A 14,455-nucleotide genomic window follows, 5' to 3' on the forward strand; every position below is an offset into this window, starting at 1 on the left:
TTGGGGTATTATGTAATTATGTAAGTTCATACATAACATTTATGGCCCACACTAATGCTAATACCATAGCACTCAGCTATCAGCAGCCAACTGTAACTTACACCTCTTACATTCAGATAAGACATATCTGCTACGAGGGTTGTCCATCACCAGTACAGAATCACCCAGCCATCCCCAAATGAACAGACATGGAGTAACTGAAGAGCTCTGTCTACACTGTTGGTCAATCGGAGGACTTTAATATAGTCCATGATTGGAGGTCCCAAATATCTATGCACTATGGCCAATCATTTACATCTCACAATGCCTTTCAGATATGAGAAGATAGTAATAATGCACATCCCAGCAGATCTCTCCACTTTTCTCCTCCTCCAACAATGCCACCTCTGCCCCAGACCTGTACCCAAGCTTTCTGGAATGGACAACTCAGTGCAGTAACCAGCAAAGCAAACTATAAGAAACACCATAAAGGGCACCTGCACACCAGTTCAAAACTGCGGGCACACTGAAAAACCATATACCGCCCATCAGTGTCTCCCACAGCTCATCATCTACCACACTGCTATGCGATGCATCTCGTAACACAAAAACCATACATCGGTGGACATCATGCACGACATGGAAACATTTCCCACATAGGATCACAAAAGAAAGACAACACCCTTCCAACCACACACCACCCTATATTGCATAGCTTGCTGCCGCTGTAGAGAAGTGCTTCCGTGCCAAATATAGGGGTAATAAGTGCTATACAAACGTGCAATACAATATTTAACATTTGTTAATCACCAAGATTTGTTAGGTATTATTAAAATCGTTTTTCTTCCATCAGACTTCAGAATTATTAAACTAAATGTGATTCATTTGTGCTTTATAACTGCTGGTATATGTTGAAATATTTGTACAGTTCATTGACAGGTATTCATTTTTGTGTGAATTAGAAACGAACTGTAATCCTACTGTATTTCTTTTCACACTCTCTGTACGCAAGGCAACGGGAATTATGTGATTTTGCAGCTGCGGTGTTCACCGCATAATTATGAGTTTGACGCATTTCCCACATAATCCATCATCTACATGAATTAAAATTACACCCTGGAGAACATGAAAGACTTTTTGACCGTGACTCTCGTCGGCCACACAGGGTCTACACAGACTGCGCGCATCAGCCGCCTGCAGGCCACCGTACCTCTGCCTGGAGTTCATCGTCTAGAGCTGCTTGGCTTGTCCCAGCTAAGACCAGTAGAAGGAGGAGGCTCCAGCAGAGGCGGTCCAGCACCCCCGCGGCTCCACAGCCGGCCACAGTCCAGGACATTCTCTTAGATCCCCTCTTCGTTTGCGTTTGTTTTGCTTCCATTCCGTCCCAAGGTGAATAATCTCAATTTACTTCCTGGTTGGCACCGTGGCCCAACTCAGCCCCTGGCAGTGCAGCACCTGCCAATGTGAATGCCAGGCAAGGGCTTCGAGATCTTACTATGCCACTCCCAACGCGACTGCTTCCATCACACAGCACCCACACCCCTGGGCAGAGCTGGGACTGGGCAACCCGGCAAGGGGTAAACCAGAGAGGATCCAAGCAGGGCAGAAGTCCAGTCTCGGCGGGGCGGGAGGGTAATACCCTGAGCAGGTGGAGGACTGCAAACGGAGGGGGGGAGCTCCGGCTATGAAAGGGCAGGTTTGGAGGACATCTTCAACTGCATGTCCTGTTGTTTATTTGGTTTAATGCAAATGCCCGCATTTTCTCCACCACTGTCGCCACAGGGGGCTTGGGCTCAACTTGTAAGTACTCGGGAGCAATCCGTGTTTTACCTTTACCAGCAGCGACCCTGCTGGCTCACAGTAACCCCAAATCCTACTGCCGGTGCCCATTCGTCACCGCTGCTTGTGGGGGCAGTGCCAGTGTGTTCACAGCGATATACATGGAGTGATTTCAGGGCACACCATACCCGGGCTGGGAGCAGAGGGTCAGTGCTTGCTGCACTGTGGGACGGACCAGCCAGGATTCATGTTCGCAGGAGTCCAAGGGCTTCCAGTGCCCGGGCGGCGGTGGCACATTCTGTGGAGAGCTGAGACTGCACTCCAAGGGTCCTGGTAGGACTGCAGTGTGTGTGTGAAGAAGCAAGAGGAGCCGGAGTCCGCGTGACAGGGGAAGAAGGAGGTGTGAAGCGCCACGACGCGAGGTCCGCTCCAGCGCCTGGTGCTAGTCGCCCTGTGGAAAGTCTAGGAGCCAGGCGGCCTCCTCGCCCCTCCTGGGGATGGGTGGAGCCTCCTCAGCTCTGGGCCGCTCCCCCCGTTGGAGCGCCTCACGTGCATGCGCTGCTTTCCGTTTGCCCCCTCCCTGCCCGGCAGCTGCACTGCCAGAGCGGGCGACGAGCGGCCTCCTTCCTCCTCGCCTGACGTCCACTACTCCCTATCTCGATCAAGCAGGACACCAGCCACTGGTGCAGCTAGCACCGCCTCCACACCCCAGTGCGGCCTGCTATCGACCCTGAGCACCCCCCAGTGCGCTCTGCTATACAACACCGAGCACCGCCCTACAGCGCAGCGCCCTCCCTCTTCATCCCCAGCGCACTCCTCCGCCCCTCCCCTCAGCGCGCTCCCCCGCCGCCTCCTTTCGCTCGCCATCTCCCAACTCCGGTGTCCGGCCGCAGCTTCTCGTCTGGCATGTCGGCGCTCAGTTCCACGATGGCCTTCTCGCGTGGCGGAATGCCTCTTTGTGCTCCAGTCTGGCCCCTGCCCTATATTTCATCGCCCATTGCCGGTGTTCCGTCGTTTTGCGCGCAAATAGTTAGAACACCGGAGCCTAGCTCTCCTCCCCTTTCCTTAACCTCACTCTGCCCCTAAACATTGTATACCAAAACTTCACAGCTAACCAGCATCTTGGGTTTGCATCACCATTCTGGCAAAAAGGCACGGCTTGGAATCACGTCTCTGCTAGCAGGGAGCCGCAGTCTCTCGTCTTCTTTTCTGCCTGATGGTCGAGTGCGACAGTCTCATTGCTGTCTCTCCGGACTCAGAGTCATCTTTCTCATTGTTCCCTCTGCTTTGCTCTCAGTTCCAGCTCTTAACAGATTAGCACTTTCAAACCCAGGTTTGCTATTGGGTTTCAGCCGCCTTAGCTCATCTCTGCTCTCGACCGTATTTCCCTGCTGGCAGGGCCATCAAGCTTAGGTTCACCCCCGCTGCTAGAGGCTGGCCTCCTCCACCTCACCACCCCTCGGGCAGTATTAGCCTCCTTGGTTCCATCTCTGATGACGGGGTCCCACACTCCCTCCTCCATCTCTGTGCTGGCAGGGCTTTTCACTGCACCTTTATCTTTCTGCTCATAAGGGGATGCAGCCTTACAGGGACTAGCTTAGCATAGTACCCCCAGGGGCACCCCGCTGTCCCCCCTCCCCCATAGTAGGTTACCCAAATGACACACACAAGACAGTTGGTGTTGGGTAACAATGCTGCAGGTTTATTACATAATTCCAGAATATGTAATGGGTGGGTTATCTTACGGGCGATCCAAGGGCAGGCAACCAACTGGGTCGCCTGCCCGCCTGATGAGCCGGGCAGCGCGGGAGCGATGCCCGCTGATGCTGCCATCCATGTGATTCTTTCTACGATCACGTGCTGTTGGTAACTTCTACTCACGCCCCCCTATCGGGGCGGAGCGTCGCTTAGCAAGCCCCCGGTTGTTCAGGCCCACAACCGCCCGCAGGACTAGCGGGGCGCCGACACGGCTTCCGGGACCTCCCCTGAGGCTCCTCGGTTTTGGCTCAGGCTCCCCCTATGGTGCCGCGCAGAGGTACCCTTTGTACCAGCCTGCTTCCAGATCGCCCTGTAACTCCGCCTGCAACGAAAAAAGAAAACATTACAACGCTCAGAAACCCCCCCCACCCAACGCCTACGCCGGGTAAGCGGTAGGGAGGGAAATGGCGAGGTGGGCGACAAAGAGGTCGCCAGGAGGGTGGGGGAAGGCTAAATAGCCTCCCCCTCACACCAGGGCCAGGAAGTGACACGCATTGCGCGTCACATCCGGTCAGCCCGAGGAGGGGGGCTCCGGTCTGCGTCCCCCCCCCCCTTGTGGGAGGGGGTGGGGAGGGGTGACCGGTGCCCCGGGGGCACTAAGGCGCCGACCGCCAATTGGCCACTTCCGGTAGTGGGAGGGGGGACAGGGGTACATATACTGTCCCCCGCCCACTGGGCAGTCTCTTGTCCGCTGCCTGTCTCGCCTTTCGCACCTTGTCTCTACACGCGTATTTCTGGTGAGTGCTTGCAGAGCCCCCCCCGCCTGTGCACTTCACCGGTAGTGAGGCATGGCTGGGCGGCCCAGCTTAGGCTGGTTGGCTGCCGGGGGGGTAGCGGGGGTCTGGGAGGGCACTGCGTGTGCGGGTGTAAACTCCCGGATGTGCAGCACGGGGGGCAGCATATCTGGCGGCGCACATCTTGAGCGCACCCGGCCTCGACCAGCGCACACTGTCCTGCCACCATTACGGGCAACTAGGGGTTTGGCCTGAGCTGTGTGGGGGAGCGGGGGGCAGCGGGTCGAGGGCAGGGTCGTGTGGGCGGTTCTCCGGCTATTTGAGTGGCATGGGCCTCCCGTGGCCTGCAGTACCTGGGGGCCCGCACGACTGCTGCCTCTCTCGGGCCTAGGGGCTTCATGCCGTGCTGCCCCCCCTCCCTCCCCAGGTGCCTCTGTTCCTTGGGCCTATGCAGCACCTCGGGGGTGGTGGCGAGGTGAGGCACAAAGGCAGCATCAGTACGGGGCCTTTGAGGGAGCGGGTCACGTGAGGCCCCCCCCCCCCCAGACTACGCTTTAATTCCTGCAGCTCGACCCCCCCCCCCCCCCTTTCCGGCCACTTCCGGTCTCAGGACGGACGGTACCCAGCCCAACCCGGGCCCCTGGGTCGCAGCAGCCGTGTCGGCGAAGGCATTTGGTTGGTGTTGTCTGGGGATTGGGGTTTTGGTTTGCCCAAGTAAAGTGGCACGAGCAGCCTGAATTCAGCATGAACCGGAGCCACCGTGCTGCAGGCGGGGGCGGGAGGAAACGGCGAGCCCTGGGCGCTTTTCTCCTACCCCCATGCACAGCCTGAAGGGAGCTTCCTCCGGCTCCTGGTCGGTGGGGTGCGGCCTTCCCCAGTTGGCCGCTTACGGGCCGGTCCCCTCCCCCCAAACCTAGTGCCGCCTTCCTCGCGGAGGTGGGGATGGAAACTGGGTTTTCCCACCGTCTGTGCTCGGGGAACTGGTGCGCGGTGTGCGGGGGCGGTAAGGGGGCGCACCAGCTGGTGAGTGCGGCTGCTTCCACCAGGCGGGGACTCATATATTCCAGAGTGAGTGGGGTGTGCGTATGGCACCCCCCCTTACGTTCAGGACATCTCTGTCCGGGTGTGCAGTGGTGCCTCTCGCAGCCTGCCGCTTAGAACTCCTAGCACAAAGGAGTGGGGGCCTCAGTTGTAGGGCGGCAGACTTCTGAAGCAGGGGACTTAGGATCTGGTCTCAGCTCCTGACCAAACTTTCGGTGATTCTCTCCAGGTCGTCATTCATGTATGGGCAAGGTAGCACCTCTTAGGGCTTGCTATCTCCGTAATTCCTTTGCTCTTGCGGGCACGGGGGATAGGTTAGCAAGCCTTGTTGGCGCCCTTGATTGCTTAGTTGGCAGAGCGGAGTTCTGCAGTTGAGTATTGATATCGTGGACGCCGGCTCAATGCCATCCTTAAGGGATTTTCGCGGGTTGCGTGCGCGGCCTCGCTGCTCGTGCCTGGTGTACCGTGCCCTTGTGTGGCACAGGCTCTTAGGGAGGTGATGTTGCCCATCGGCCTGGGCTGCGTCTTTGGTGCACGGGGGGCAAGGGTTTGGGCCTCGATGTCGCGGTCTCATGCTGTGATTCTGGGCAATTCACGTGATCTCCCCGAGTCTGGATTTGTAGTGTGAGTGCGGTGTGCAGGTAATGCGCTCCATACATTTGGGTTTGTTCGCAGCGGACAGTGGGGACAGCAACCTTGCGTTGTGGGGCCTGGGCAGATTTTACCTCTTGTGCTAGGTACAAGGGAGGAGGGGCACAGTTGCCAGTGACAAGGACCGGGGGGAGAAGGAGAAAACATATTAGCTGCTACGCGCCTTGGGGCTAGTAGCAAGGATGCGACGGGAGTGGCAGTTGCTTAACACATGGTTTGTTTTACAGGATCGTGAGGAATTGCAACATGACAGCGGACTACAGGGCCAGCTTTCTCAGGTGGGGGTGGCGTGGTAAGCAAGGGTACGACGGTGGTTTTTTGGGAACGGGCAACAGCAGGCCAACAAATTGGTCGCAGCTGACAGAGTGCGGTGAGGAGATTTTCAAACGCACACCGCTGTACTGGGCTGAGACTATCGGGGATTTACAACCGGAGGTTCCCTTCCTTAACTATTCTGTCTCTTCTGCAGGTCAAGAACAAAAGGGTGACTTGGACCATCGTTGATCAGCCTTGCCCCCCCCCCCCTATTACATACTCCCTCGTCCTGACCAAGTTTTAGGTATGGATATCCTGGCAATTCAAGCTGAGCATTAATCAGGGCATGACTGCTTGGGGGAGAGATGAGTTTCCTTGCCCAGGCAGGTGAAAGGAAGTGGCGGGGGGCAGTCCTCCTTCCAGGCCTTCCGTGAGGGGAGGCAGATGTGCAGGGGCAGCCCAGGGTGTGGGGGGTGAGAATTAACGTAATTTTACTTATGTTCCACCACAGATCTCTCCAATGACCCAGTGAGCGGCTGCGATTAAGCTCGCTAGCGACTTAGGAGTGTAAGTACGGACTCGGGTTGGCAAGAGCATAAAGGACAACAGGAGTAATTGTGCGTGGCAATTGGCAGGGACTAAGAATACAGTGTGGGGGACATTCCAACCTAACATCTGCTTCATTTCCACTACATAATTCTTTGAAGTACCCTGCGAACGCCATCTTGCAAGCACGTTAGCTCAGATTCACGCATAGTAAGTACAGGCGCGGATCAGAGCGTCGCAGAAGGGACAACTGAAGGATTTAAGGTGTGCCTGTTCAAGTTGGTTTAGGTTGCAGTTCACAGCAGTTTTTCTTCCAGATTGAGTTGGCACGATCAGGAGTGATGGATAGCCAGGGATCCCCTTAGCTTTAAACGCTGACGTCTCAAGTAGAGGAAACACAGGGTCTTAAAGTCAAATCGGAACTGTTGACTAGTTCTGGGAAACCAGCCGTGAGTCCCAGCGTTGGCTTGATACACTTTTGATTCTAGGCAATGCGCTTAAGCTCCCTGTGTCTATAGAATGAATCTATCTGACCATGTGTCATGTAACTTATGCGCATGTAAAGCGCTCCTATGCACATGGGCCGTTATCAAGCAATATGAAACTACAAAAAACATAATCAAGCACTTTAGGTATTAGCATAGCACGGAAGTTATGGGCCCTGGTGCAAACAAGGAATATGGCCCCTGTATCAGCTGTTAGGGTAGTAAACTACAGCATTCACTAGGGGGCAAGGGACACTGCAGGGCGCTGGGCTCCGGTGCCACTGCACCTGCTGCACATAAGGTAATGGGTATTGTAGCGGGCTACTATAGAGATGTATGTATTGTAATTGCAGTGTTACTACTCCGGAACCGATTAGGATTATCAGTAGTAACACCTCACTTTAAGTATAGAAGACAGATGGAGTAAAGCTTATATCTTGGCTGTATATGTTGACTGGTTCCTGTTGTTCTATGCATCTATCAGATAGGGGCTGTTATTCTAGTCCACATATGGGTTGGGGATGCGTCTAGCTGACTGGTCGGTCTCCCCCAGAACCCCCCCCCCCCCCCCAGTGAACCACGGAGCTGAGACTCGCCAGATCGCTTTTCGTTGTTCGCTGGCGGACCTTGTGGACAATCTGACAATTGGACAATCTGACGGTCGTATCCTTCGGGATACAGTGTAGGTGCCTTGACTATGCGGACGCCTCTCGACTGCCTATCGTTAGCGGGATGATTGGGGGCGAAGGCCACACTTCTCCATCGTCCTACAGGTGGACTTAATTAAAGGTAACTATAGTTGCGATATGTTCAGTACAGGAACCCACAAAACATGATTGGCAGAGTTAGCTGCCCACGGCCGATGCAGTTTTAAGCTTTATGGTCACAAGGACCACATACCCTACCACATTCCCTGTGCCAGGTTGGCAAGTTTTAGATGGCCCTCACACCAGCAGCATCGGGAGGTTCGTGCATGGTCCTTGGGGAGATCACCAAAAGGGTTACTAATAACTACAGGGTCACACAGTGTAGGTTTAGCAAAGCTTACGGTCCACAATTGTGCTGGAACCGGCAGGCAGCATTGCAAGTCCAGCTGCATTAGAGGGCCCCTCCCGGGGGTACATGAGGTGCATGGCCTGAGGGTAGACACAGGTGAAGGCATGTAACAAGAGAGGAGCACCCAACAACACCCCAGTTCTCACACAGCACAGCACAACAGCAATTTTACGGTTAATACTCACTGGTATTGTACGGGCAGGGGCCTTTGTTTGATCTCTCAGTCACAGGTTCAGAGCTCGGCAGGCACACTCGGCCATTATCCTCCTGTGGTCGATAAAGGAGTACGAGTAAGTTGGGATTCAATACACACCTATAAGCTGGTTTTAGCTGAAGGTTTAACTGCAAAGGCTTAGTGTGCATGTGTCCATTGGCCAGGCAAGAGGCCAGTTAAAGGTTGTAATAGAGGGCAAAGGAAGCCTCGAGGTGCGCGCCTGACCCATTAAGAGATGGGGTGGCTTTATTAAGTATTTCAGCGTGCAGGTGGCACATTGGATTTAGAGCAGGACACCTATAGTTTACTTTAAGAAAAGTAGTAGTGTCCTAAGGGGCAACATGATATACTTCGTTTTAGGAAGCTTGATAAAGCGTCATTTGGTCTAACAGTGCTAAGCTAACGGGGACGACTTGTACAATAAAGAAACTTGAGCGGTCACTCAACACTGTTGGTTAGAAGGGATGTTGTCAGAGCAGAACTCAAACTAAGTAGCCTTAAACACATGATGGGGACGAATTAGGTGACATGCTTCAAAGCTGTAAATGTTGTGCTAGAGGGAGGGCATGCCAAGGGAGATACCTTCCAGATTTCACTGGATCCCCTGAATCCAACAATCTTAAAGTAAGCGGAAGAGGCCTGATTGATTTGTTAGACCTGTTATTAGTTTTATTAAACACTCAAGGTACTATGAGGTAGTGACATTTGTACTCAATTATTGGGTCTACCAGGATACATGTCCTCCAATACACACATCTCCAGACAGGACTGCCCCTCCCTGCCCCCCCCCCCCCTTTGAGAACAGGGTAGTAAATACTTGATGGGTTGGCAGGCTTTTACAGACGTTGGTGGCAAGCTCGCACATGATCCTGCTCATATATTGATTCCGTAGTGTTTGTGGCAGGTTACAGGCCGCATCTTGTCTCTGTGGGGTTGAAGTGTGGTCGGGTCAATTGACTGAGGAGAGCCATTATCGCTTGGTATATCTGGGCATGAAGGAATGCCAGGCAAGATTCTAGCGAAGGCAGGTAGTGGTACTTATTGTGTATTTGATGTTTGTCTCACTGGCAGGCCGCCATGCAAGGGGACCATGTACCTAGGTCACACACATCAGGCAGTGCCAGGTTAACAGGGACGATTTGTACTAGAATAAACAGGAGTGGTTCCCACCACTGTTGGGTAGATGGGATGCTGTCATATCTTCCTTTTCACTGGATCCCCTTAATCCAACACTCCTAATGTAAGCTGAGGATGCCTGTTGATGCTGTTAGACCTGCTATTAGTTCTTAAAAACACCAGGTATTATGAATTATTCAGTTGTACTCAATTCATAGGTACTTACAGGACGCATATGGTTCAATACATACTCCTTGGACAGGACTGCCCCATCTCGATCAAGGGGAAGTAAACATTATATGGGTTGGCAAACTTTTGCAGACATTGGTGGTTAGCTCGCACACCTGGGAGTTTGGGGGCAGGTTAGCATGCATCATCTTGTCACTTCTCTGTCAGAGCCAGCAGACCCCTAAGGTTACAGCGTGCTCAATTACACGTCATGTTGGAGGTAGGTCCAGGATTAAAGGTTGTGCTGAGTGAGGCTCAAACCCAAAGCGATTGTGGTACCTTTCCGAGGGGCACATCTGGTTGGGCAGTATGAAATTTTAAAGTACAACCAGGGATCCCCTTCCCTTATGTCATATCCTGCTTATTCGTTGTTTCCGCAGAGTTTGGGGGCAGGGTATCTGGCCCAAACTGGTGGATTTGATGTTTGGTCGGGTCAATCGACCAAGTACAGCCAATTTTGCTGGGTAGATCTTGGCAGGTAGGAAGGCCAGGCAAGAATTTAGCAAAAGCGCAAAGGCAGGTAGAGTACTTATGGGGTATGTGATGTATTTTTCACTGGCAGGCCGCCAGGCAGGGAGACATTGTACCTAGGTCACTTACATCAGGCAGAGATGCAAAGTGGAAGCATGTGGGGGACTGCACAGAACAGGATACTGCACAGGTTAGATGCTGGCAAATTGTGGCTGCACTACTGCAGATGGCAAAGTAAACCTTACTGATTCACAGGCGGGGTATGGTGGTGGTCCAACCTCTTTTCTCAGGGTCACTCCTTGTCTAGTTTAGCGGTGCTAGTTGTACCATCATTAGCACCTGCAGCGGCTCACAGGGATAGCAGTAAAGCTTCTTTTATTTCGCCTGGGATGGGAGCAGGCAATGTCATAAAGCTTTGTAGCCAGAAACTGATTAGGCCAAGACGTACCGGTGATGGTGCAACGGGCACTAAGCTGTAGAACCAGCTAAGTTTCAACATAATCCTGGTATACCGTCAGTTATAAACTTAAGGCCGTGGGCGACACGTGAATAGGCACTTTCTGTCAGCTGGTGCGGGTGTGTGCTATTCCCAAGAGAGTGCGGGTTGCCTTGTTAGTGCTGATATGGAGGGGATGGAGCACTTATACGGACATCTACCAGAGCACATTTTGCAGTCATAGTTAGTTTACATTGATTATATTGCTGGCATGTTACCAGTTGCTTCAGTTAAGCTAAGTTACCTTGGGAGTTGTCAGCGAACAGTCGGACTGCAACGTTAGGGGTTAGCCGGTTGGCAGGCCGTTTTGATGTGTGCTGTAACTCCGGGATGTCCAGGTATGGGTTATGGTGCCTAAAGTCGGCCCTGGGATGCAAGTTCACAGGCAGATGGAGCGTCAGAACGGAAAGGGGCTTGGGTTCGACCGCTGGTCACAGGTTCAGATCCTGGTCGGTCCACGTAGCAGTTCAGCTTTTTGAGGTCGTTGAAACAAGTACCATTGAGTCGAGTAACAAGAACATGTGCAATTTCTCCCGCCCTATAGCCTTGGCTGGCAGCTATGCAGGTTGTGGAAGTTGTCATCCAACTAGGGCGATATGGTCCATATGATTGGGGGAAACACCTGGGTTAAACTCAATTGGGCTACAAAGTATTAGAAGAACACTTGGCATTCCCAGTATTCAAAAAAGAGAGGTATTTATACTTTGGTTCCCCTCTGGTTCACTCTGTCCTTTCTGCTCCCTGGTATACTAGCAGAAGTTTGGGGAGGGCAAGGCTTCACATAGGGTGGTGACTGACGGAATGGCGATGGACATACTCCGACTAGTGCTAGACTCAGATAATTGAGTGAAAGAGGAAGTAAGGCGGGCTTGTCCACCCGCATTGGCACTTCCTGGCAGGAGTGGCTTGTCAAAGGTATTGCTCTTCAGCCAGGCAATGTTAACATTGAACCAACACCTAATTATTGGTTTTAGGTCATATCAGTCAAAAATCCACGGGGAGTTTAGAAAGGATGGGGGCACCTGTCCAGAAGGGGCATGCTGGCCTCCGGTCCTGTATGGGCTAAGACTTGTTTTGGCTGGACCTGGGAGAGGCCCGGTAATCAGCATGTTGTAAGTAAAGAGGCCTACCTTGGTTGGGGGCCCTGGTTGTGACGGTGGCCACCCCCAGAGCTGTGGAGGAGTTACAGGGCGATCCAGAGTCTGCAAGGTACAGAAGGGTACTACATGCAGCAGCACAGTAATGGTGCTAAGCCAAGGATACCCAGGGATGTCTTAGCGTTGTCCCCTGGAAGAACAACGGCACCCCGTTAGTCCTACGGGCGGTTGTGGGTCTGAGCAACCGGGGGCTGCCCGGAACGCTCCGCCCACCTCTTTCGGGGGGGGGCGTGAGTAAGGGAGTGGACTGGTGGTCCACTGATGGGAGGGGTGGCCCCTCCCAAGAATTGGTAAACACCGATTGGCGACGGCCACGGTGTAATTTGGCTCATCAGACGGGCAGGCGGCATAAGGGTTGGCCTGCCCTGGGATCGCCCGTAATATAACCCACCATGTTGGCATATTTGTTATGCAAATAAACCTGCAGCAATTTTCTCCACTAACAAGGTGTTGTGTGGTTTATTGATGTATTTTACTGCATGATAACTGACTACTGTTGCCGATATTGGCACTAAAAGATTGAAGTGAACTTCGATTTCCACAAACCGAGGTGAACATGTCCTGCCCTCACACCACAGAAAAAAGCTTGCAACCTTCCCCCCCACCCCGGAAGATTCTGGAGAATTTGAGAATAACCACGTATTTGGAAAGCAGTCAGTTATTAGATGATTCGCAGTGTTTATTTAGGGCAGGTAACAGCACTGAAACCATGCTGTTATCAGTTACTGACAGCATTAGATATGCGGTGGATGAGGGCAAGTCTACTGCCCTCATTTTACTCGATATTCCAGCTGCATTTGATATAGTGTTGCATGCCGTTTTACTAAACCCCCTGTCAGATATTAGGATACATTCTAAAGTTCTGAAATGGTTTAGAGCCTTCTTGACGGGATCTACGCTAGCAATTTACTTGCAACCATATACATCTGATGAGACAACCGTACTTTGTGGTGTTTCCCAGGGATCTGCCCTGAGCCTGACACTTTTTAATGTGTACATGGCTCCTCTGGCAAATGTCGTCAGGAGATGGGGACTAGAAATCATATCATATGCTTATGACACACAACTTATATCAGTCGGGAAAGATGGGGACACCTGTAAGAAGAGCCTAATGGGCTGCCTGTTGGAGGTGTCTTGCTGCATGCAGAAACCCTGCCTAAATGTAAATGTGGCAAAACAGAGGCCATCTTGTTTGGAAAAGTGAACTCAGTTTGGAATAACACCTGGCGACCCAGTTTACTGGGCATCGCCCCAACACCTGCCAAATCTGCTAGAAACCTGTGCATCATTATTGATGAAACTCTATTTATGTGCAACCAGGTTAATGATGTTTGTGGAATCTGGTTTGGCCTACTAAGGATGATCCCGAAGATCTTCAAATGGGTGCCATATAGAAGCAGGAAGATCATTGTGTAGGCTCTGATAGTCAATTGTCTGGATTATAGTAATTCACTATATTTAGGAATGGCTGTTCTGTTTTCCAAGCTGCAGAGCATTCAAAACCTGTCTGCAAGACTGATTCTTGTAGCTCCTCTAGGGACTCTTCCTCCGTCTGTACAAGCTTCACTGGCTACCAATGAGGAGGCGGGTGGTGTTTAAATTACTCTGCCATACTCGGGTCTGTTTGTGGCATGGGCGCTCTGGTCCTTAGGATCAATGTCCAGAGATATATACCAACTAGGAATCTTTGGTCTAGCAGCTCGAACACTCTTGTGCAGAATCAAATTAAGCCTAGATGGGTGCTCACTGCTTTTCCTACTTGACAGATACTCACTGGAACGCCCTTACACCCTATTTGAGGAAGAGTTCGAAGCTTCTCCCATTCTGCAAGAGGCTAAAAACCTTTCTGAACGAAAAGTAGTCCATCATTTACCTCGATAAAAAGCTTTCTACTAACCATAGCATTTTGTATGTCAGCCCTAGTGCCGGGATATCCCTTCGGGGAGGAGCAGTGTGCTAGATAAATGAAATTAAAGAATTAGATAAAGTCCATTTAGACAATTCACAAACATCTTTATCAACCAACGTGCAAACAAGGCAGTTTCCATATCTTCTTCAACAGTATTGGGTTTTCTTGGAAAAAGACTCCTGAGGTATACTTTACAATGGAATTCTGGGAAACTAAGAAACCCTTGGAATTTCTGTCCAATGACAGATTGTGTAAACCTTGTTACACCCCATTACTTTTTCTAAATGGAAAAAATTTCTATCTCTACTGAGCTAATCAGACTCCTGATATAGAGTTGAAATGGGTGTACCCCCTTCACAAGTGAAACAGGCTAACACTTTTAGTAGCCATATTGTGGCTTTCACTTTATTTTATGTGCTCTTTGTACACACTGCTCCTGCTGTCTTTTGGTTGCATTTCTCATAGGCTATCAGTTGATTGAGGTATCACGTTTGCCTTTGGAGACAAGTTGGAGATTTTAATTAATGAACTAGTTAATTCTTTTCACTAACCTATTTGACTGAGAATAGTAGAGATGTGT

General features: G+C 51.7%; 2 protein-coding genes across 5 annotated transcripts in view; one reads left to right on the top strand and one right to left on the bottom strand.

The window, feature by feature from the left end:
* MMP15 (matrix metallopeptidase 15) overlaps positions 1-2,516 on the bottom strand; it is a 180,196-nt gene extending 177,680 nt beyond the window's left edge. The window contains exon 1 of the mRNA XM_085636971.1: positions 1,190-2,516. Within this exon, the coding sequence (XP_085493097.1) occupies positions 1,190-1,357 (168 nt within the window). The 5' untranslated portion in view covers positions 1,358-2,516. The remainder of the gene's footprint in view (positions 1-1,189) is intronic.
* Positions 1-14,455, top strand: part of CCDC102A (coiled-coil domain containing 102A) — an 820,703-nt gene that overhangs the window by 371,417 nt on the left and 434,831 nt on the right. The gene's annotated exons all lie outside the window — the stretch shown is intronic.

Source organism: Triturus cristatus, chromosome 12 (genome assembly GCF_964204655.1).
Source record: "Triturus cristatus chromosome 12, aTriCri1.1, whole genome shotgun sequence".
NCBI classification, from domain to species: Eukaryota; Metazoa; Chordata; class Amphibia; order Caudata; family Salamandridae; genus Triturus; species Triturus cristatus.